The 24,430-nt window shown below is 26.9% G+C and overlaps 2 protein-coding genes and 1 long non-coding RNA gene across 12 annotated transcripts; 2 read left to right on the top strand and 1 right to left on the bottom strand.

The window, feature by feature from the left end:
* Window positions 1-1,608: 1,608 nt before the first annotated feature.
* LOC145753850 (uncharacterized) lies at window positions 1,609-12,685 on the top strand. Of its 3 annotated transcripts, XM_082570343.1 has the most exons (14): window positions 1,609-1,751; window positions 6,225-6,360; window positions 9,188-9,239; window positions 9,335-9,685; window positions 10,023-10,214; window positions 10,783-10,922; window positions 11,098-11,236; window positions 11,315-11,434; window positions 11,494-11,576; window positions 11,661-11,928; window positions 12,137-12,175; window positions 12,309-12,339; window positions 12,409-12,449; window positions 12,548-12,685. In XM_082570343.1, the coding sequence occupies exons 2-14, from the start codon at window positions 6,286-6,288 to the stop codon at window positions 12,550-12,552; spliced, it is 1,536 nt and encodes a 511-aa protein (XP_082426469.1). In that variant the 5' UTR covers window positions 1,609-1,751; window positions 6,225-6,285; the 3' UTR covers window positions 12,553-12,685. The 3 variants fall into 3 exon arrangements, with proteins under 3 accessions (XP_082426469.1, XP_082426468.1, XP_082426470.1); XM_082570342.1 differs by having other exon boundaries at window positions 12,409-12,562; XM_082570344.1 differs by lacking the exons at window positions 1,609-1,751; window positions 6,225-6,360 and adding an exon at window positions 8,801-8,932 and having other exon boundaries at window positions 12,409-12,562.
* A 2,606-nt stretch (window positions 12,686-15,291) lies between these two features.
* On the top strand, window positions 15,292-21,592 carry LOC145753837 (uncharacterized). Of its 5 annotated transcripts, none has more exons than XM_082570314.1 (17): window positions 15,292-15,417; window positions 15,497-15,838; window positions 16,193-16,384; window positions 16,643-16,782; window positions 16,964-17,102; window positions 17,942-18,073; window positions 18,195-18,274; window positions 18,439-18,691; window positions 19,197-19,253; window positions 19,430-19,540; window positions 19,598-19,711; window positions 19,796-19,894; window positions 20,055-20,180; window positions 20,435-20,491; window positions 20,833-20,864; window positions 20,981-21,012; window positions 21,340-21,592. In XM_082570314.1, the coding sequence occupies exons 1-16, from the start codon at window positions 15,369-15,371 to the stop codon at window positions 20,987-20,989; spliced, it is 1,932 nt and encodes a 643-aa protein (XP_082426440.1). In that variant the 5' UTR covers window positions 15,292-15,368; the 3' UTR covers window positions 20,990-21,012; window positions 21,340-21,592. The 5 variants fall into 5 exon arrangements, with proteins under 5 accessions (XP_082426440.1, XP_082426438.1, XP_082426437.1 ...); XM_082570312.1 differs by having other exon boundaries at window positions 20,830-20,864; XM_082570311.1 differs by lacking the exon at window positions 20,981-21,012.
* Window positions 16,207-24,430, bottom strand: LOC145753877 (uncharacterized). 4 transcript variants are annotated; one of them, XR_014283871.1, is made up of 6 exons: window positions 24,301-24,430; window positions 22,417-22,579; window positions 20,010-20,192; window positions 19,587-19,879; window positions 18,993-19,235; window positions 16,207-18,046 (listed from the first exon to the last, which is right to left on the bottom strand). It is a non-coding gene; the product is annotated as an uncharacterized LOC145753877 (long non-coding RNA). The 4 variants fall into 4 exon arrangements; XR_014283873.1 differs by having other exon boundaries at window positions 16,207-19,235; window positions 19,587-19,690; window positions 19,823-19,879; XR_014283872.1 differs by having other exon boundaries at window positions 16,207-19,235; window positions 19,587-19,690; window positions 19,832-19,879.

The raw sequence follows: 24,430 nt of genomic DNA, 5'->3' as shown, positions 1-24,430 counted from the left end.
AATGTTTTAATTGCACCTTAAGTTTTAATTAAAAAACATATTTAGTTCCAAACAGCCATTATTTACTTTCTGGTCAAAAACATTTAAAACTTTTTTTAATTAGTGATTCTTTTTTTTTATTTTTTATTATAGTATTTTTAGATATATATATTAATCTGATTGACCTTTTTTAAATTTTTGTATATACGTTTTATACAATTTTTGAAAGGGAGTTAAACAGTAGGCAAATGTAGGTTTATCAACCAACTAATAGCAACCATTGATTAGGATACAAAAATATATTTTTAAATTTGCTTTTTTTTTAGTTTGGTAACATCAGTACAACCAACAATATACTCGGGAGCAGTGTGCTTTTTTTATCACGCAATTTAGCTGCAGTGGCTAAATCATCAGGCATTACGAGGCTTTTTTAAGGTGTTATTGTTTAGTATTTTATACAGTTTAAAAGGTAAGAAATTATATCCTATTTTTTCAACTTTATTTGCCCCAATTTAAATTACAAATAAATTATGTAATTTTTTCAGGTGTTTGAACATTTATAGTTTAGGTAAAATTTAGCAATTTATATTTATATTCGACTTTTTCTAAATTATAAATGGTTTTAAATTTTTTTATTAAAGTGCATTTATTTTTTAGCTGGACTAAATAAATCAGTTAACAGCATATCACCTTCCAAGATTCCTGGATGCCCAATACTAATTAAAATTGCTGATGAATAGACTAAAACTTATATCAATTAAAACATTTAGGTGTTTAAAAATAAATTTTGTTAGTTTACCTGTACAATCTAACGTTGTAATAATTTCTTAGTTAAGTAATTTTTTTGGCTAATGTGAAATTTCTGCCAAGAAAAACATTCGGTGAAAAAAAACACATGCTGTTGGCTTTAGATTTTCAGAGAAGGTAAAAATTAACTTTATTTAGGGTCTATATTTATATTTAACATATTTCAACAATTTACAGTAATAACATTGTTTATTTATTATAAAGGATAAAATGTACCGAAGCTTCCCATATTGGCTGATTGAAGCTTGACTCCCAACTAAAAATTTGTGCAATCATAAAAAACAACTTTCCAACTTTTACAACTCTCAATATTGTTAAAGTTTAATTTATTGTTAAGAATAAGAAAAGAGAAATATGAAGTTTTTTTTTTGAAGTGAGAATATAGGTAATGTTTAATTCTAGATGAGGTTAAATTTTAAGTGAATTGGTTTGTTTTTTACGATTCACCAGTTGTTATTTGTGAAAAAATAACAAATTTAAATATGTTGGGGGGAGTGTAGCTTATTTTGGATAAATCCCCAAAAGCTAACTTTTAATTTTATAAACAAACAGTTTTTGATGTTGATTTGAAATGGAATTGTTATTTAGTTGCTGTCAAGCTTTGACGTATTTTTTTCTCCCTATTTAAATAATAAGTTCCAATGCTTTTAACTATAACTTGTTTATCCAATTTGCGGGTTATTTAACATCTCTTTTCACATGGGAACTCTAACCTCGTTTTTCTGGTATTGAATCATTTTTTCAACGATTCATTTCCTCTTTTTATTAAGTACGAACGTTCGTTTTAAAAACAGTTAGGCAATTTCGTTCTGGTCAACGGACGCCACTCAATAAACATGGATTTAGACATTACTTAAATTCAAAGTTTATTTCCGTAAGAATTAGCCAGAATGTTATATTCTTGTATCAACTAACCACTAAAGAACAGTTTTTTTTAATTAGATTCGCTACAGGAGCGTTTTCAGGTAACATTTTGTTTTAAAGAATTGATTCATATCTATAAAAGTAAACTTTTTTTACTGTAAAGTAAAAGTACCTTATTCAAAACCTGTTTTTTTTTGTTTAAGATATAACTTTTGATTTGTGCTGCCGTTTACTTTCTGATTTGTTGATCTTTCACTATTATTTTTGGGTTTAGTAACCATGGCATAACATACTTAAAATCTTTACGTAAACATTAATACCTTCAAAGTGCGAAAAACCAAAATAAAAAAAAACTTAGTTTTCTCCTTGTCAGTTGGAAAAGAGTTGGAAGAGCGATTTGCTGTTGATGTATTAATCTTGCAATTCGGTGCTAAGCAACCTAATTTTATTAATATTTAGTACCAATATTAGTAGTGACCATAAAAATTAAGTTCTGTAGGTCCAGGTTTTAATCCCTGCTGCTTTCATGCATTGAAATGAGGCGCTATAATCGGTACGACATTTTGCCAAACTTTATAATTGGGTATCTATTAGCAATCATGACTGTCGACTTAAGACCGGGTCGTCGTGACAAATGTTGCCTTTGTGTTTTACTATTTGATTAATAGGTTTTGAATATGAAAAATATGTTACCGCAATGTAAGACGCAAAACAAGTAAAAACTCGTTTTTTTTATATGCATGTAATGCAATTTTTGAAACTATTTTAAACTTAATAACTAACGTATCAAAAGGTTAAAACTGCAGCAATTACTTAAAAGGAAATTTTCCAAATACGCGCTAAATTAGTTTTGTGTGTAAACCTTTGTTTATAAAATGGCATTAGTTTAAAGAATAACAACGTTTGCAATTAACGTAAAGCCAAAAAATAATAAAGGCTCTAATAAAAACAGAGTTTACACGTGAAAAAAGAATTTAAATATATACAAAAACACGGGGGCTTTTCCAAATATTTCGTTTGTGGCCCTGTCAATGATTTGTTATTTTCAGTTGAATATTTATATACAATTGGTTGCATCACTTAGAATATTTTTCTACACAACATATATAAGCATTTAGCAGCTTGTGGTAACTAATACCAGGATATCAATCTTACTGCAAGGATATGACGCTTATAAAATATGATCCCACACTTAATTAGTCAATATATAAACAAGCAAAGCTTTTAAAATATATAACCATTAATAAAAACACTATTAATAAAATAAATATTGCATATTCGTTAAGCAGATAGGTAACCCCCACTTCTTATAAATATTGAATGATTGTTATTTTAACTACGAAGGTATTTTGTCGACTATACAATTTTTGTTAACCATGCAAAAACAACCGTTGTATATACAATTCTTATTTTTGTTTCTACGTTAATCACTTTCGTTTAAACGTTGTGATCAAGTGAACAGACTTTGCCCAGACACAAGTTTGCTTTGTCTGGCTTTAAAACAATGGACTAGTGGTTTCTTCAAAATAATAAACTTCGCATTAGGTTACTTGTTCTATTTAGGAGCGTTATAGTTGCGATCAACTGTAAAAACTTACAACTATACGAGATTGTAAATTTATATTCCCCATCCCTTTTTTTAATTGAACAAATCACGTAAGCCGTTAGAAGTTAAACAATACAATTTCGATTTTGAATTTAATTTACTGTTCAAAAAATATTTTTGTGTATGTTATCTGCCTTCGTATAACAAAGACCAAATGCCTTTTAAAATGTGGTTGCTAAGTTTATAAGCCAACTTAGCAACCAACAAAGACTTGGTCTATAACAAAGACTAAGTTGCTAAGTTTATAAGCCAACAACAAGATTTATTTAAATGGTGTTGACTTTTGGTATGTTGTTTACAAAGCAGAAAATAAAACGGGAATTATATTTTCGCGATGGTTCGTCTTTTTTTTTGCTGGTGTTGTGACTTTGCTTTGCTGTCTGGTTTTGTATAAAAACTCACGTGATATTTTTGTGTAAATTGATAGCGAATCATATTAATAGCAGACGTTGAAATACACGGAAATAAAATTTCAAGACAATAGCTTGGTACACAAAGAAGTGAAATCTATTATACAAAAGCAAGAACATAATGCCCCTTACACAATAAATGATATATGCGTAATTTATTTAAACTTTATACCAATGCAAAATTAAGCTTTAAAAATATTGTAATTTTTTAAGATTAATATATTCTGCACAATTCCTATAATTGCCTTGCAAAAAAACCTTACATGTTTGTTGCGTGTTAACTTTATTACATATAAAACCGATGAATAACAAGTTTGAACTTTGAATATATCACAGTTATTAAATTTCGCGATGCATACAGAAAAAAAAATGAAAAAAAAAATTTAAAATAAATTTTTAATTTTAATGTTGTATGTTTTAACATCAGAATTTTTAATTAAAAAAGAGGCACCTACAGCAAAAAAGATATTAGAAATTGATGCAGTTAGTGTAATTGTTAAGTATATTTACCATTTAAAAATAGTAAACCACACAACGGAATTTTGACATAAAAAATAATTTATGTTAATAAAAATAAAAACTTTTCAAGTTAAAAAAAATAAAAAACATAATAATGTGCAAGAACATGTTATCTTTCTTTTGGCGTGTCAATTTTTTAATTTTACAAACTAAAACCTATAAAAAACTAATTTTGAAAGCGCGCGCTTTTAGGTGACGGAGGACAATGCATAATGTTATCTCGTATTTTGCCAAATAGTGCCGCCTTTCCAAACAATATTTGAAGAAAATAGAGCGTTAATTTTTTATTTTTTCCATTGAGTATTATGCATAAATATGTTATCTTTCTTTTCCCGTGTCAATTTTTTAATTTTACAAACTAAAACCTATAAAAAACTAATTTTGAAAGCGCGCGCTTTTAGGTGACACAAGACGATGCATTATGATATCACGTATTTTGCGAAATGGGGGCCGGGCCGTCTTTCTAAACGATCTTTGAAGAAAATAGATCATGAATTAATCATTTTTTACACTGAGGAATGTGCATAAATATGTTATTAGTTATTGCTCGTGTTAATGTATATAAATTTATATACTAAAACACAAAGAATAAAATGTTTATAGAGTTGCCAGAAGATTTGTCCCGAAAAAAAACGGCGGGGAGTCGGCGATAAAATTCCCGTGTATATATTCAGCGCAAGACCATATTTTACCGATATTCAAAATAAAATTTTGCATAAAGTACAGTATATATAAAAGTTTTTATTAGTTGTTACCTTAATGACATATGTTAGTTTTTAGAATATTATTTTTTTTTTTTAATTTTTGTTTCAAAAACCTTTTTTTAAAACGAATTAAAGACGGGTGCTTTTGGCCTTCAAAATTTTACGACTAATCGCTTTCGGCCTGCGAAATTTTTCATTAAACTGCGAGGAGCCTGCAGCGTTAAGCCCGCGCATACCTTTAACGCAAGAACATATTTTACCGATATTTTAAATAAAATTTGGTAAAAAAAACAAAAATTAAAAAAAAATAATATTTTAAAAACTAACATATGTCATTAAGGTAACAACTAATAAAAACTTTTATATATACTGTACTTTATGCAAAATTTTATTTTGAATATCAGTAAAATATGGTCTTGCGCTGACTATATACACGGGAATTTCATCGTCGACTCCCCGCCGTTTTTTTGCAGGACAAATCTTCTGGCAACTCTTTAAACGTTTCATTCTTTGTGTTTTAGTTTATAAATTTATATACATTATCACGGACAATAACTAATAACATATTTATGCACATTCCTCAGTATAAAAAATGATCTATTTTCTTCAAATATCGTTTAGAAAGACGGCCCCCATTTCGCAAAATACGTGATATCATAATGCATCGTCTTGTGTCACCTAAAAGCGCGCGCTTTCAAAATTAGTTTTTTATAGGTTTTAGTTTGTAAAATTAAAAAATTGACACGGGAAAAGAAAGATAACATATTTATGCATAATCCTTAGTGTAAAAAATGAAAAATTAACGCTCTATTTTCTTCAAATATTGTTTGGAAAGGCGGCACTATTTGGCAAAATACGAGATATCATTATGGATTGTCCTCCGTCACCTAAAAGTGCGCTCTTTCAAAATTAGTTTTTTATAGGTTTTAGTTTGTAAAATTAAAAAATTGACACGCCAAAAGAAAGATAACATGTTCTTGCACATTATTATTAAAAAAAAATATTAATTTACTGCTTATTTTGTTTCAAATACTGTCTAAAAAGCTGTATAAAACTACGCGAAAATAAAATTTCTCGCGGTAATTAAAATGCAAAATCCCCGCTATTTTGAAAAAAAAATTTTGGCCGAAGTGTCTTGGCCGAAGTGTCCGGGGGCCGAAGTGTCTGGTTACCTAAACTAACAACTAACTATCCTTTATAAGTTAAGTAACAAAAAGCAAATATTTTTGGTAATTGAAAAAATTGCTAACAAAGTTAAAAAACTAAAGTCCACACAATAAACAAAAAATGACAGAGACATTTAAAGACTGATTAATGGTTTGCAAATATTTTAAGGCTGTGGACTGTCAGACTGTCTTTATTCTTACCAATAAATCAAAGCCAAAACCTACCTGAAATGTTGAGTAAAATCAGTAAAACTGCAACAAAACCGGTTTTAAACCACAAAAACATATTAGGATTTTTTAAAAAGGTAATTTTTTGTAACGAATCTTGTTAAAAGTAAAGCTTAATTCCTAAAACTTAGAAACACTTCATTAAAGGTTTGGTAACAAATAATTATCTGATTATAATATCTGGATAACTGCAAATTAAAAAAAAAGGAATTTAATGTCTGCACGTGGAAGATTTACAATCAATATATAACAAGTTTCATAAGTAAAATTTTGTTGAACTTAACTCTAACTCTGTGACTTCGGCAGACGGGACAATACTAAATGTAAACATTAACAAAAATTTGCGGAATGCGGGACGTGACGACATTTTTGTACTTTGCTGCGGGATGACTACGGTATTTGCAAAATGGTAAGGAATAAGTGTGATTGACTTTAAATGACTAGGAACGATGCGAAATCTACTATAAACTAAAGAGAAGATAAGATAATGGTATAAATATTGGGTCGACTGAAAATGAGGGAATGGAAATTGAAGGAACGGAAAATGAAGGAACCGGAAAATGAAGGAACGGAAAATGAAGAAACCGGAAAATAAAGGAACGGAAAATGAAGGAACCGGAAAATGAAGGAACGGAAAATAAAAGAAACGGAAAATAAAGGAACCGGAAAATGAAATATAGCTAAATTTAACCTTTGGAATTTATGGTAAAAACCTTCTGAAATTTAAACACAATTATTAAAAAAAGTTAAATTAACAAAATTTGTCAAAATTTCTACATTCTACATCACAAATTTGTCAATATGTGATGTAGAACGTTCCTACTAATTATCACACTATTTATACATTTACTAATTATACATTTAACACAAAAAAAAAACAAGGAAATTTTTTAATCCTTTTTTTGTATTAAGAAGAACTAACGGCATTTTTTAAAGAGGATTAAGGCTGGAGTTAAAGAAGTGTCCTATTGTTATTGTCGGTATTTGTTTTTTTAATCAAATGACAACATCCTCAAAAAACAGTCAACAAACAGTCAACGCGCATTGTGTGGTAAATAGTCACTGTGTGGTAACTACTAGTGGGACCTGATGCAGAAAGATAGCCAGTCCCTTCAGCCAGCAGATACCTCGGCACAAAAAATACTTTTGTTAAAACAGCAAGAAGTTTACATTTTAATTAAAAATAAAAAAATAAATTTGTATATGAAGAGTTTTCAAAGAAGGAATTAATTAATAATTCTTTTTAACAATGTGCAAAAATTGTTGTCTTTAAAGTGACGAAAACAATGTAAGTTGTTGATTGGTTGTATTTTCAAAATAATGTCGTTATTTTAAACAATAGTTAAATAAAAATTAATTATTATACTATGAATTTCTATACTGAATAATATTTGCAAATATAAGTTATTATTTATTTCACGTGCCGACTATTTAAATGTATCAGACTAAATGACATCTATCTCACTTAATTTAAAAAATTATTTAATATAACAACTGCACATGTTTTCGGCAGTGAAGTTTTAAGGGTCCTAATAGTGTAATATACATATTTTACTTCCCTGTCGCTTCCGGGATGTTTTAAGTGAATCGAGGCGGTTCCTTTATTTTCTATTGGTAACTTTTAACTTTTACCGCAAGGTAACTTTTTTAACTTGCTCGATAAAACCATTATTTTTAAAATTGATTAAGTAGTTTTTGAGATATCAGGGTTTGAAGTTGAAAAATTCTAAATAGGGAAAATCCCCACACTCGCGAGTCACGTGATCCACGACTTTATCGTCGTAAGTTCATATTTTGGCAGACATAGAAAAATATCCTATTTTTGTCGTTTCTCAGCGATCTATCGTTTTCTTTTATAGTTTTTTTGCAGAGAACAAACTTTGCATAAAAGGCAAAATTTAGCTATACCATGTAAAATATTTATTACTTTCAAAGTATTTTTAATTAGGTAGGCTGTATTTAAAAAATTATAACAAAAAAAGGTTATATCTGTTTGTTAATTTTATCTGTTAAAAGTCTAGGTTATATCTGTTTGTTAATTTTATCTGTTAAAAGTCTACCGTTCAAAAACGATTAATATTAGCTTACAAACACTTACAGGTCAACTACTTGACCAATCTAATAGCATTGATATTTTTGTGCAAGTTAGAAAAATTTCAACATAATTAAAACATAAACCCTGTGCCCGCACAATCCCTTCATGAAGTGCTTAATTTTAAATAAGTTTTAACATTTAGATTTTAAAAGTTAACATGGGAATTAAATGTCAACAAATTTTTATCAATATTTATTTAAAAAATATATTAATTTTTGCATGAAATATTTTCTTGAGTTAAGGCATTTATTAGGAAATTTCACCAATTTATTAGGAAATTCCACCAATTGACAACTTACTTTTCGTATTGGCCCTAAATTTTTTTTTTTAAAGTTTTAGATATATATTAAAGTGTTAACACAGTTACTAAATAGCAGCATGTTTTTGCACAGTATTTGTTTAAAAAATTATTCTGCAAGCATTAACTATATGATTACAACCCAATACTAGCTGTGTAGATAGCTCTGTAATCTTCAGTAATAATCACAAAGTAACAAAGGGTTTGATATTTTATATTACCTGAGTAGGTGACTACAATGCTGTTGTCGAACAAAGTTAGTTACAATGCTCATTGTTAAGTTTGTATAGAGTGTTGTTATTAGTTAATTTAATTGATATATATATATACACTAAGCTAAAATATTTAAGAAGAAACTGTTTGTTTGATTTTAGTTTAGACAAATAAGCTATGTCGCAATTAATTTTTTGATAAATACTGTATATATATTTATACAGTTATTTTTAAATAAAATCTAGCTAATAAACCCCATTAAAACTTTAAATAGTTATGTCACCATTATTGTGTTTAGGTTTTCTCATGGATCAAATATGTCAAAATTTATATCTTGAATTTACTTTTGGGTAAAATTTTTAAAAAATTATGTTAAAAATTGTAGGCACCACCAATATTTATATTTTTTCTTTATACTGTGGATAATTATTTTCCTATTTTTAAGTTGTTCCATTATCAAGAGGTGAGTTTACAGCGATTCCACCTTCACAAAGTGGAGATGTTTGGGCAACAGGTTACAAAGGTTTAATTGTAACTGCTACAATACCACAATCAGCTGATATTAGTTCTTGTGCATGGAGTTTGATTGAATCTGAAAGTCCTGTTGGGTTTTATGATTTTGTATTAATGGAATGCTCTAACACTGATTCAATCTCCTGTGTAATAAAAGATGGAAATATTTATTCGAATCTCACTTTTTTACAACCTCTTACCAGCTCATTTAATGTTACTTTGTTTTGTGTTGATAATAGTGCTACACCTGTTTTAACTCAAGTTTGGGTGATTATTGTTCAAGGTTGGTTATTTTATAAGAGTTTATTGTTAGATGGTTTTTATGAGAATTTGCAAAAAGGAGGTTATAGATGGGATCGCCACTAGGGCAATTGTAAAATCTTTTTTTTGGTTAAGTAATAAAACTATTGAAGTAAAACTTGTGTTCTGTTGCGTATACTTAAAACAATATAAATTTTGAGAATGAAGTACAAAACCAAAACTTTTATATTTTACAACAATTTTGTTATATTGTCCTTCATATCAGTAATTTTTTAGATACGACGATTACCATGTGTATATTAATATATTTTTACATAGACTTGATTAGAAATAAAATAAAACTTGATTTATTGTTCTAGAATGTGATTCAACATTTCCATGCAATGTTGAAGTTGTTGCAACATCTAGAATTTACAACTCAGTTGGAACATTTAGTTGTTCTAACAATGGAGGGTTATTTTATTCAAATGAAAGTCAACTTACATCTGATACAACTACTTGTTTGGCAAATGCAATGTGGAGTGGACAAAATAGTTTACAATGCTGGACTGGTATTATTTTACACAATGTTATCAAATCTAGGCTTACAAAATCAAAAAAAATTTTTACAATCATTTTAGTAAAAATTTATACAAACAAACAAGTTGTCCTGTTAAAGTAACAAGTGGAATTTTTTGTTAATTTAATAAATCTAGTTACTACCTGAAAACCTTATCGCTCATATTTTGTTTATTAGGTAAAAAATAAACATGAATAAATACCAAATTAAAACAAAATATCAAAAACAGATATTAACATTAACTGTAATAGTAAATCCAACATAATAGTTAAAACCTCAACTTACCACAAAGAACATAACACTTAGTTAAAAAAAATGCAATCATAATAAACTTACAATAGCAAAAAGCAGCATGACAATTTTGCAAATGAAAGGCAAAAATAAAAACTTCCATTTATGCCTCATAGGTTCTCAATTATTACACAAGAACAAAGAATAGGCAATCCAAAAAGCTAATATCACACACTTAAAAATTAATATCACTTAGTAATATTACACACTTAGAAAATATAAAATTTAGTTTACTTAATTAAATATCTGGTAAAATTTGTACATAACAGCCCCAATAGTAACACTAAGTGGAGTTGAAACAGTAATTGAAGGAAGTAGATTGAATTTAACTTGTGATTATGATCAAGTTATTCCTAGTGCAACTTCATCTATTTTTTATATTGGAGATATTTCAAATCAACAAGATGTGGTAAACTTTATTTTTGTTCATTTTTTACAATAATGTTCGTAATATATATTTATTTAAACAGCTGAAATAATAATATTATGCTTAATTTTATATTTTTCAGCATTTAATAAAAGTTTATTTTATTAACATTTTTGGTTAAAAAATAAAACTATTATTATTTATTTTATACCTTTAGGGTTCAACTTTCACAACAGCAAGTTTAACAGCATCTGACAATGGTAAGCAAGTATATTGTCCAGCGAATTCTCCATTTACTCAACTACCAAAATTTAACGAAAGTGGAAGATCAAATATTGCCACACTTAATGTGCAATGTGGGTTTAAAATAGTTTTTGTGCAAAATCCAAAAGGTTATTTTTTTTCTATTTTAATTGCATTTTTTATTTTTAAAGATGCTCCTCAATCTGAGATAAAAAAAATAAACTGTTTTTGGATAGTTAATCAAACCGGCAGCTGTTATGGGATTTTCTCTTCTAATCCACTTGCTGATTCCATAAGTCTTACCAAAAATGGTAAGTTTGCTTACTTATTTTATTAACTAAAAATCAGTTTAGATATTATTACTGTGAAGGTAAACCGAGCTCTTTGAACACATATTTTTTAAATTTCGAAAATCAAGAAATGCAACAGATAGCACTGCTGTTTCAAGAAAAGGTTTTTTTTATTTTTAAAACCTGTGAATAATCAAACACCTATTTAACATTGTTTTAATTTTTTCTTCTATATTATTTACTTAAGGTTTCTTTTGAAGATCAAGGGGAATATGTAGCCCACATTATATTGTCCAATTTTCCTAGAGAAATACTTTTAATTAAGTTTAATGTTGAAGTAAGTTATCAAGACGCAGATAACAAAAATACGAATCAATCAGTCATTATTGGATTATGTTGTGGGCTTGCCATACTTGCTGTTTTACTTATTTCATCATGGATGCATGTCCATTTTAACAACAAAAATAATAATATTACAACACAAAGGAAATGCACTAAGCAACAATTTCAGCAAGGTATTGGTTTTAATTTTTGATTTTATTAGTAGTTTATTCATAAACCTTTATTTTACCACTGAAACACTATGTTTGTAATGAAAATTGCCCTTATATAACCATTTTAAACAAAACTGACATTCTTACACAATGTTTCTCTGCCAGTTTTGTTTAAAATGGTTATTTAAATGTTTTTATATTTTTTTAAAACTAAACAACTTTACATTAGGTGAAAATGAAGCATATATTAATTTTAATCAATCTATAGGTAAGTTTTGTTTATATTAGCTTTATTTTTACTTTTTAAATTAATTGTGTTCAAATATTAACAAGATTTGGTTCTGGTTTATTAACAATTCTTTTTTTTTTGTTAATGTTATAATATGACTTCATTGTTTTAGCAAAAAGTTTCTACAACAACTTCTCACCCAGGTAACAATAAGCCAGTAACTTGTAATATAATTATTGTTTTAATTCAATAATAAACCCACATTTTTTAAGGCTTATCCTTTTCTCCTACATCTCAAAGAATTCAAGAAGATGTAAGGTTTTCTAAAGATTATGCATTTTAACAATTATTTAAATATATCTATTATTACCCTAAACTTAGTAAAAGATTAAATGTGCTGATTTGTTTAAGGGTGAATATGCAAATGTGAGGCGAAAAGAAAAATATGAAAATGTAGCTGTACATTGCCAGAAAGATTTTTAAGATTTAGGCTATGTTTAACAGAGTATTACAATTAACTAATTAGTAATTTAAAATTTTAACTATAATTTTAAGTTTTTTTGTATTTGTGCAATTCTTGTGTATATTGCAATCTTACTTCTGTAATTATGTTCTACTGTAATTGTAAAGCATGTGCATTAGTATATGAGTGTAAAATTTTATTTTTGTCAATTTTTTTCATATATTATGTTTTTAAACCATGCACAAAGGTTAAATTCTGTTAAATTACCGTTTTCCAATTTTTTTTAATTACTATTTTATTTTTAATTTTAGAACTAAATTAAAAACTCAAACCACTGTTAGTTGTAATAAAATTGGCCATAGCCTATAGGTTTAAACTAAAATAAACTACTCTGATGCTAGACCAATTACCTGTTATGGCTTATAAAACTTTTTTTTTTAATTTGAAAAGGTGTGAAATCTTAGACTATTCTCTTGTAACCAAACTTGATAATATTTTTGCTTGTTGAATATTTACCGGCAGCGTGGTGTAGTGGTAAGAACACTTGCTACACCACTAATGAGGTCGTGGGTTTAATCCTCACTGATCTCATGCTGTAGCGCCCTTGAGTAAGGCGCTATAAACGGTGTGAACTCCTGCTGAGCCAGCACTTGATCAGCAGTATAATTATCGGGCAATTATAATCTATAATATCCCAAACTGCCACAGGCAACTCGAGACTGGGTCGGAGTAACTGATGTTACTCTATGTTTAAGTCGCGCATTTGACTTTCCCACATCGAGGATAAAGATATATATATAACATTTGCAAGGCGACCCTGCTGTACTTGCTAAATTTAATGGATTAAAATAAATATGCCATCTAAAAAAAAATAATTTAAATCGCAAGTAAATGAAAAATGGTTAAATCAAGTTTATTTATTTAAGCAATCGAATAGATTTCGTTTTGATGAATCCAAGACGTTTTATATGGTACTTCGATTATTTTAAAAATAACTACAATCAAAAACTTAGCAAATTTAATATATTAGTGTTCACTTCACGAAAACTTTTTATAACGATATTATATTTTGCCTGTGGTAACATCCAAAATAAAAAGGTTTAGTTTTAAACAACTATTATTGAACTTAACGAAAGTAAAATGTTTTTTTGTTTTTATTTATTTTTTTTTATTGTTTTTGTAAGATAAGTTTTTGTAAAACCGTTATAACCGTTACGACCATTTTACAAAATAATACGAATATAAACAAAATCAATCTGATACAAAAGGAAATTTAGTGCATAACTTTTTGCAGTATGCATGAAGTGAACCCCAAAGCGATTAATTTTTCCTTCCTTAGCATATTATTTTTTATGCTTTTTTGCTTTTATAGTCAGGTTAATAGTACAAATATTATTGCTAAGTTATAAAAGCAACCCAAAACTAGAAAAATGTAAATCAGTTTTCTTTAAAAAAAAGGATATAATTTTTTTTTTGTTTCTAAAATTTTCACTTTTATTTCGTCGATTGTGATCTTATTCCGTTGGTTGTGATCTCAATTCGTTGGTTGTGGTCTTATTTCGTCGGTTATGATCTTATTCCTTCGGTCTTGATCTTATTCCGTTGGTTGTGATTCTATTCCGTCGGTTGTGATCTTATTCCGTCGGTTGTGAATCTTATTCTGTCGATTGTGATCTTATTCCGTCGGTTGTGATCTTATTTCGTCGGTTATGATCTAATTTCGTAGGTTGTAATCTTATTCCGTCGATTGTGATCTTATTCCGTCGGTTATGATCTTATTCCGTCGGTTGTGATCTTATTCCGTCGGTTGTGATCTTATTTCGTCGGTTCTGATTCTATTCTGTCGATTACGATTTTAATCTTTTAAAATCATTATTAAAAAAAAACAGATTCGGTATGGTATTTGTTCTTCATACATCTATTTGTTAAATCATCAAAATCGCTATATCATATTATTATCTAGCAGGTTATGTTAAGTAAAAGATCACTTTACGTCATGTGTAATATTTCTAAGAATACCCTTACCTGGTAATTTGAGCTTAGTATTTGTATTTGTGTGTTTCTACGCATCTCCAAATTAACTAGCTCTTTTCGAAAAAGAATTGAAGAAAGTTGTTATTCCTGTAACAAATCCGCCATATTGTTGTTTACTCTTAATCTTAAGTTTTATCTATTTTATGATTGTGAACGGTTGTATGTGTATCTTTTCGCAATAATAAACTCTAAATTATAATACGACTTTTCTTACGGAAGACAATCAGACTCGATTGTTACACTATTAACGAATATCGTAGCCTACAGTAAGGCCGTATGGTAATAGCGCTAAGCTTGTATGCTAAGGCTGCAAGGATTTTTACCAACTTATTTGAAATATCCAGACAGCGTTGGTAATTTTAAATTTTAAATTCCGCAAATATACAATTAAATCATTAAAATTTACTAACAACTGTATCGAGCAAAAATAAGCCTGAACAAATCATCGCGAGGTTTTTTTATTACGTTATTGTATTTCTATTTTACTCATTGTTGAATTATTTAAATATTAAACTGTTTTGTGCTAAATGTTATAATTTCATATTTTAATTTAAAATAAATTTTTGAAAAAAACAACAAATTTTTGTGACACATGTGCCGTACCATGGGTACAACACTTAGTATAGGGGAAAGACTAAGAGATACTAAAAAGACCATGGAGATTATTATTAATCATTGAGGAAAGAATGCTAATAACGATTTCTTATTTCTGGTAGTTGGTTTTTTTTTTTAAATATGCATTCAAATTTTTATAAATTTATTTTTCTGGCATTAGATCTATTTGGTAAGAATTTTAATTTTTTATAGTTTAAAGGTTTTTAATATATTTTTATCTTGACATATTTTTTTTTAATTATTTGTAGTTGTTAATGCTCAACTAGCAACAATTCCACCTTTACAAAATGGAGATGTTTGGGCAACAGGTTACGCATATTTAATTGTAACTGCTACAATACCACAATCAGCTGATATTAATCATTGTTCATGGAGTTGGATTGAATCTGAAAGTCCAACAGAGTTTTATAATGCTGTTTTTATGGAATGCTTTAACACCAGTTCATTCTCCTGTGTAATAGAAGATGGAAATATTTATTCTAACCTCACTTTTTTACAACCTCTTAACAGTTCATCTAATGTTACTTTAGTATGTGCTAATAGTAGTGCTATTCCTGTTTTAACTCAAGTTTGGGTGATTATTGTTCAAGGTTAGTTATTTTATAAAAGTTTCTTATATATTTGTAGCTGTTTTGTGTGATTTTCTTGAGTTAGAATGATTACTAGCACAATTGTAGAACCTTTATTATTTTACCATTACTAGGCAATTTTTTGTAATAAAACTATTAATAATAAAATTTGTGTAACATAGAAGATTTTTAAATAATATAAATGTATTAAAATAAAGTGAAGAACCAAACTTTTTATATTTTGCTAATTTTTTTTTATATTATCCGTTTCTATCAGTGATTGTTTAGATTCACTTATAATTTAACTTGGGTATATTAATATATTTTAACATAAACTTATTTAGAAATGAAATCACACTTGATTTATTGTTTTAGATTGTAGTTCCACATTTCCATACAATGTTGAAATTATTGCAACAAACAAAACCTACAACTCAGTTGGAACATTTAGTTGTTCTAACAATGGAGAGTTATTTTATTCAAATCAAAGACAACTTACATCTAATACAACTACTTGTTTGGCAAATGCAATGTGGAGTGGACAGAAAAATTTACAATGCTGGACAGGTAATATATTACACTGGTTATTGGAAATGTAAATTTTGTTTTGGATCACCCTTTTTCTTGAGAACTTATTGACTTAACTTCTACTAAATGGTTATAGATTTAATTTGGATATTAAACAACACATTTAAAAATATAAACAATACATACTTTATCTTAAATTCACTCATATTGTTAGAAATTTTACCTAAAATATTCATTTTAAAAATAAATTAATTTATTGCATAAAATATCTGGTAAAAAAACAAATGTATACCACAGCTCCAACTGTAATATTAAATGAAGTTGAAACAGTGATTGAAGGAAGTAGATTAAATTTAACTTGTGATTATGATCAAATTATTCCTAGTGCAACTTCATCTACTTTTTATATTGGAGAAACTCCAAATCAACAAGATATTGTAAATACTTATTAATTTTTGTTTACTTTTCAGAATAAAGTTCTTAATTTTGTCTGCTAAATAGTAATTCTTTTGCTTTTAAATTTTTAATTTATACCATTTAATTAAAAAAACAATTTTTAGCCTTTTTGGATTCTTAAATTCAAACATTTAACAAATATTTTTTGTTATAAATTTTTAGGGTTTAACTTTTACAACAGCAAGTTTAACAGCATCTGACAATGGTAAGCAAGTATATTGTCAAGCAAATTCTCCATTTACTCAACTACCAGAATTTAGTCAAACTGGAAGATCAAATATTGAAACACTAAATGTACAATGTGAGTAGTTAATGAACAAATTTATTCCTAACATTAAAATGCCGATAATTTTTTTTATCCTGTTTTGCATAGCTTGTTTGTTGTTTTAAATGTTTAAAGTTTATGTATAAACAATTTTTAAAATTAATTTTTGTTGAGCTGTAAGATTATTTAACAAAGCACATAGTAAATTTAAGTAAAGTGCAATTATTTGCAGATTTTTAATTTATAATATTTTGTGTTAAGTCAAAAAAAAGTAAAAACAGTAAAGGCATTTTTTTAGATCTACAGTTTTAGTTAGTAGCCAAGTCAAAAAATAAAAGAAAATATGACATAACAATGTCTTATGTTAATAATAAGATGTTAAAGTAAAGTTGTTTAACTGTTATAGATCATTTTTATGTTAACTTTTACTTTATATTTTTGTATTGGTTTAACAGGTTACCAGTAGACTTATTTTGGGTCTAGTTGTACAAAATATCCATACTATAATAACACAGTTTACAAACCAATAATAATTAAACATCAGAGTTTGTAATAAAATTAGAAAGTGGATATTTAATCAAATCAGATCGAAATCTGTTAATAACTTGTTGGGATTTTAATTAATAAAAATCCTAACCCACAATATTCATGCATAACACCTTTTACATGTAATATTGATTTGTTTTGTCTATTGTTTTATCATTGTTTTTAATACTGCAAATAATTAATAATAAAATATAGTTTTTTAAAACTATGTAGTTTATTATAGTGTATTAATTAAGAAAAAAATTAGGTTTTTTACTCCTAAGGATTTTATTTAATTTTTTTGTAAATTAGAAAGTTTAAATTTTATCAACCTTTTTTTCGTAAAATAGATTCCCCTAGGCTAACATCTCCGTCCACAAAAGTTAAATGTTCATTACCTTGGGTTGTCAATCAAACTGGAACTTGCACACTTCAATTTATTTCTAATCCACTTTCTACAATTTCAAGTCTTACTTTAAATGGTTTGTAATTTTGAATTAATAACAAATAGTTTTAATCTTATTTTAGCAGGAAATTTTTTATTATTTAAATGGTTTTAAAACATCAGTTTATGAGGGATTAAAATTAGATTTTTTTTGGCAGGAAGTAATGTTGCAAATGATAATATGAAACCACTCACCTATATAAGTGACTCACAGACTTTTTCATTTACAAGAAATAAGGTAAATCTTGTGTTAATTTATGTAGTTATTTTATTTAAAAAATTTTTGATTAAATTATATAATATGTAAAATAAGATTTTTTTAACAACAATTTGTTTAATGAAATTGATAGATTGCTTTTTTAAAACCCAGTGTTAATTTCATATTGATCATTTTTCATTTAGGTATCACAAGCTGACAATGGTAGTTTTACATTAACTATTCAATCCCCTACATTTCCTACTCAACTACTTTCTGTTGAATTTGATGTAAATGTTTTTGATTCAACACCGATTGACCCTAATGGACCCGGTAGTTTAAATGGCTTGGACACAACAATTATAATTATTATTGTAGTTGTTGTTGTTGTTTTATTGTTGGTTGGAGTTTTGTTATATCTTTGGTGCCAAAGAAGAAAAAATAACAAAAAGAAAAATGGTAAGTTTTTATGAAGTTTTTTTATAAATTAATTTCAAAATACACTTTTAGATTTTAATATTTTTTTATAACAGAAAGTATAAACAACACCACTCCCATTTAAAATATGCATAGTGGTATGTTCACTTTTTTATACCTATTTATTCTTGATGTGGGAAGGTCGACTTTACTACATAAACATAGAGTAACATCAGTTATTCTGACCAAGACTTAAGTTGCCTTTGCTAGTTTAGGATATTATAAATTATAGTTGTAATTATATTGTTGTATGAAAATTCAGTCAAAAGTTTTGTAAAAATACCTTTTTTCTGCTCGTTTATTGAAACAATCCTCTTTTACTAAAGAAAGAAGTAAAAATTTGTGTCCGAGGTTACAGAAACCAGTTGTTAACTTTAGCAATGTGAAAACACAATTGTTTTTTACAAATTAGTAGGCTAAAAAACATTATTGACAGAAAGTTTTATAAATGTAAAAGAAAGAGATAACCCATTGTATATCTCTTAAGGTGGAAATGGTGCAGACGTCTATGCTGCTGTCAATAAACCTAAAAAGATAAAGAAAGGTGATAAAAAATAGTTTAGAACAAAAATTGCTTTCAATAGCTTCAAATTAGATAAATTGTAAAACTTCACTTTTTCTTATGGTTTTTGTTGCAGTTACTATTTTAAATGTTTATTTTAGAAAATTGAAAAAAGAAATTTAAATTTAGAGTTCATTTATTGATTTTTAATATTTCAGTTAAAGATGAAAAGGTGGAAAGGGACAACCCCTTATATGGTACCTCGCGAATTGGAGCAGAGGAAGCTTATGCTGTTGTGGACAAATCAAAAGGAAAAAAGAAAAAGAAAGGTAAAAATACTTTTCATTTAAAAAAATGATTTTTTATAATTCATACTTTTTCTGTAGACAACAGTGAAAAAGAAGAGCGAAATAATCCATTGTATGGACCCTCTGGTAGTGGAAATGAAATAGAAGAAGCCTATGCTGTTGTTGATAAACCTAAAAACAAAAAGAAAAAGGGTGAACTTTAGTGATATTCTTTTAAAACTATTTTTGATTAAAAACGTTTTTAAAGCTTTCTGATTGTCCTATCTATTGGTAAAGGGGAAAAGGAGGAAAAGGTAAACCCACTTTACCAACCCGGTGATCCTGACTTAATTGAGGATGCTTATGCTGAAGTCAACAAACCTAAGAAGAAAAAAGGTTTTTGTTTACAACAAATAAAAATGATAACTGCAATTATAATAAAATTTGTATATATTAGCAAATAATTATATAATACATGGTTGGGCCTAAGAAAATTTAAGTAAACAATTACTTGCAAAATGGTAATTTTATTGCAATATTTTTCTCTATATTCTAGGCAAAAATGAGAAGGAGGAGAGGGTCAACCCTCTTTATGCTCCATCCACTTCTGCAGGAGTAAGTGAGGCTTATGCTGAGGTCAACTTTAGCAAAAAAAAGAAAGGAAAGAAAAATACAGCACCTGGTATTTAATTTTCTGTAAATATGTATTTAAAGAAGGTTTATAGAATTTTAAATCTTTGAAATTTAATTTTTTAATTCTTATAGAATTAATTTGTTAAAGTTTTCCAAATATGATGCATCTGCCTTTATTTGAATTTATTCACTTAAAAATATATAAAGCTTAAATAAATTAGCCATGCAATAACATGTAAAGAATTCATTTATCAACATCAAAAAAATCTTTTTCAATGATTAATCATTTAATATGTAAATTAGCACCTGATGAAGCCTATGCAGAGGTTAACAAGTCAAACAAAAAACCAAAGCCACCAGGTAACTATATAAAAAGATAGTTCACCATTAATGCAATTTTTATACTTATATGCAGACCGAAAATAATATTTCATTAAGATTTTAATTTACAACAATGCAACAAAGATAAAAGGAAGGCTTAGTCATTTAAAAATCAATTTAAAATAATATTGTTGGTTTAAACACAAGGCATACGTCCCACACACCACACAATGCCAATTGTTATTTTATGCACCAAATACATGCTTTAATGCAAACAATAACGTATAAAAATAAGCCAACAGTTTCCTGGTATACAATCTTATGTCAACTCAAACAAGGAAGTAAAAGACAAAGTAATAACCTTATCTATTTTTAAGGAGATGGTGACGATCTACATGGCAATGATTCTCATGTAAGTCAAAAGAAAATTTTTTTTTTGATTTTAAAGGTCTAGATTTTTGGGTAAAAAAATGTTATTTAAATTTAGTTGGTTAAAACAACAATTAAATATTGAACATTGTTACACAGGACTACTAAAGCAAACGAGATGTATAAAAGTAGTAGGTTGCCTTGTCACATAATTTAAAAAATTATGTTTACTTTCTTTTGTTTAAACATTCAACTAACTTTTATAAAAATTTTGCATTTGAATAAAATAAATTATGTAACATAAAAATTAATATTTCGTTTGCTACTTGTGATAACTTACACAAGCATGTAATTAAGTTAGACTCATTGCATGTTTTTTATCATAAACTAACCATTCATAGCTAATTAAAGACCTAGATGCTATCTAGGTACACCTAATAGCACTTTTGTTATAAATTTTGTATAAAGTTTTAATAATTTTAAATGTAATATATTAACTAAAGTTTTTTTATCTTAAGATTGGGCTTAAAAACTACGCCAGTGACAACATAAATAAAGAATATACTGTTTCGGCCTTCTAGTTCCACTTGTTAATCCAATAAGCAATGCTTAAAAAAGATTCTTTTTATATATATTTACTGTAAGAAAATGTTTAATAGCTGATAATATATATGCTATTGTTATACAGTCTTATTTTAAGTGTTTATTATTAACATAATTCAAATGTTTTAAGACTTTATAAAAGCAATTTTTGTCTAAAAAACATGTTCTCACAGCATACATAAAATTATTTAGAAAAAAATTATGTTATTTTTTTTTAAATATTATTATATAAAAAAAAAAACTTCTGTCTGTAAAGAAATTAAAATATTGTTGCATTTCTTTTTTTATACATAGAACTAAAAATTTTGTAGTCACAACCTTTCTATTTGTTTATTTGTAGCACTTATTTGAATTTTTTTATTTAAATATGGTAATTTTAATATTATTTGTAGTTCATATCTTGATTAACATTTTTTAAATTAAAATTCAAAAGTTTCGCTTAAATTATGTTCAATTATAAACTTTTTTTTAATAATGCCTTTTTTTTAAATAATTTTTTTTTGTTTAAAAAATGTGTTGTATTTACTTATATTCCAGTGACAGTTGAGATCTATACGAATTATATTTACACAAAAATGTCATTTTTATGCCTATTAATATGTATTCACTTTTTAATGTAAATTTTTTTTTTAATTTTTATTTCCACTGGTTAGCATTTTAAAATTCTTCACATTTTGTATTTTTGTACTACCGTGTTCTAAATTTTTACTGTATCCAAAACACTGTAAATGAATCTTTAAAAAAGATAAACCCACACTGTTATATATAATTTTAAATATAAATTTATGATGTGCAATCAAAATCTGCAATATTAACGTATCAAACTAACGACTGTTAATCATAAAACGTGCAATTTTTAAAACCTATTTTCCAAATACTGTTATATTTTTTAAATCGTTTTATCCTATGCAGAATAAAATCAATGTAATCTTATGTAAATTTTATTTTATAGAAATTAGGCGATAGTAGTTTAACTAAACTACATACACTACCTAACATTGGTCCTGTATAGTTGTTCTACATTTTGCAACCTACAAACGTACTTTTTGGTCACTTTATGGTGATGGGGCCTCAAGGACAAACAGTGTGGCATTGATGCGGCTTAATCGTTGAACTCTTTAAGAAACGTTTTAATCAATGGTTATTGGGTGGCGTCTGTAGAAAAAAAATTTGTAGCCTGGTTTTAAAACAAACATTAGCAAAAGTGAAAACCAATAGTTACAAAAATTTGAATTAATACCTGAAAATCTGGTTTAAGGTTCCTATGCCAAAATAGTTGTTAAATATAAACCAAAATTCGATAACCAAATTATAGTTAAAAGCAATCATACTACTCATTAAAATAAGGATAAAAATAGGTTTAAGCTTTTTAGCAAATTAATAACAACTTCCTAAAAATTTAATTTTAAGATTTTATAGGGCCTATTTAAAATTAGAGTGAGCTAATGCGGGTTTAAAATAAGCTACAAAGCTAAAAAAAATTGTGTAAAGACGAAATAAATTTTTTTATCGTGACGTATAAAAGGACATAAATGTTGCAAGATTACGTATCGTAATGTAGCGCAACGCAACGTTAGATCTGTCGCCTTAAAGGTTTTTTCTAACAAAAATCGATTAGTTTAAAATAACACCAAAGTGATCGTAATTTTAAGTTCAAAATTACTATATATTTTAAACCGAAATAAAAATGTTAGTTTCGGCCAATATGAATTTTTTTATTATAATAAAATAAAATCTGTTTTTAAATTTGTATTTTATTGATTTCTATGTAAGGTTAACCTCATTGATCAAAAAACGTGGTTTTCATGAACTTCTAGGATTCAAAAGAAAAATTGTAAACTTTTTGTCTGATGGTAACAAACACCTTTATTTCCATATTTTTTTTTAACAACTTTAAATAACTAAACAATATATAATAATTTTTTAATAACTAGGTCAATGGTCGGTATTTCTACTTGTAATCTTAGTGTAAAGTTTTACTAATATCGTTTTTTAATTTTGGTCTAAAAAGTTGAAAAACTTCAAATAGGCTAGACAATTTAAGCCTTTGTTAAATGGCTTTTATATTTTTAATGCACAACCCTAATTTTGTTTTATAGTGTACCAATTACAGTGCAAAAAACTGCCATTTATTTATTAACAATGACAAGTAGAATCATCTGACCGAAAATGTTAACATATTACAAACCATCAAAATGTTGAACAGGTACAAAATTTAAAATAAAGGAAAAAGTTTAATCCAGTTTATTATATTTTTGGTACCCTGTCTTTTTTAACACAAAAACCTGCCTTTAAGGCCTTATTAAAGTTATGTTGCTTGCTGGTACTTTTTTATAACTTTTCCTATTGTTGTCTAAATAACTAAAAACATGTTGGGCTTATTCTACTTGATTTTAAATTTTAACTAACACCAACTTGGTGTAATGCTTTAACATTGTAATATCTTGTTAGGTTTAGTAAAACTAATTAAAAACTTATAAACCAAGATCGTATATTTACAGCAATTTGTTAAAACACAATAGTCTTAATTTAAGTATAACTTTATAATATTTTTGAGTAACTGAAGTTAGCAATTAAATCTTTTAAATATGATTGAATTTTCATGTATAATCAAACTGTATATAATTAATTTAGACTAAAGAAACTTTTATTTAAATTGCATTTTATTTAATAAGTCTTCCCTAATAATTATATTAAAAACATTTTTAAAATAGGCAGAAATATAGTCTTTTAAAAACTTAAAATATTTTTTTATTGATTTTGTTACTTAACTGTTTAAGAGATTCCTACAGTTAAATTTAAAATTTCTAATAGTTTGTTTTTAAAACATTAAAAACAAATTACTAAAAAAACATTAAATATCTTAATAAATTTACCTTGTATACAGTTTCTTTTAATTTTTTCATTGCAAATTTCACAAAGATTGTCTTTGCAGAATTCAACCTATGATCTAATACAGAAGCATGTTATCATCGAAATGTAACTTCATTGTCTGGTGATTTCAAT

This window comes from Corella eumyota, chromosome 5 (assembly GCF_963082875.1).
Source record: "Corella eumyota chromosome 5, kaCorEumy4.1, whole genome shotgun sequence".
Lineage (NCBI taxonomy): Eukaryota > Metazoa > Chordata > Ascidiacea > Phlebobranchia > Corellidae > Corella > Corella eumyota.
This window is presented reverse-complemented; position numbering and strand designations above follow the sequence as displayed.

Coding starts and splice junctions, on each gene's coding strand:
- LOC145753850 (XM_082570342.1), top strand. CDS start 6,286: ATGTTGAGTAAAATCAGTAAAACTGCAACAAAACCGGTTTTAAACCAC. Junction 10,215..10,782: donor TAGTTTACAATGCTGGACTG/GTATTATTTTAC, acceptor TGTACATAACAG/CCCCAATAGTAACACTAAGT. Junction 12,340..12,408: donor TACAACAACTTCTCACCCAG/GTAACAATAAGC, acceptor ACATTTTTTAAG/GCTTATCCTTTTCTCCTACA.
- LOC145753837 (XM_082570310.1), top strand. CDS start 15,369: ATGCATTCAAATTTTTATAAATTTATTTTTCTGGCATTAGATCTATTT. Junction 19,541..19,597: donor AGGAAAAAAGAAAAAGAAAG/GTAAAAATACTT, acceptor CTTTTTCTGTAG/ACAACAGTGAAAAAGAAGAG. Junction 20,865..21,339: donor TACATGGCAATGATTCTCAT/GTAAGTCAAAAG, acceptor TTTTATCTTAAG/ATTGGGCTTAAAAACTACGC.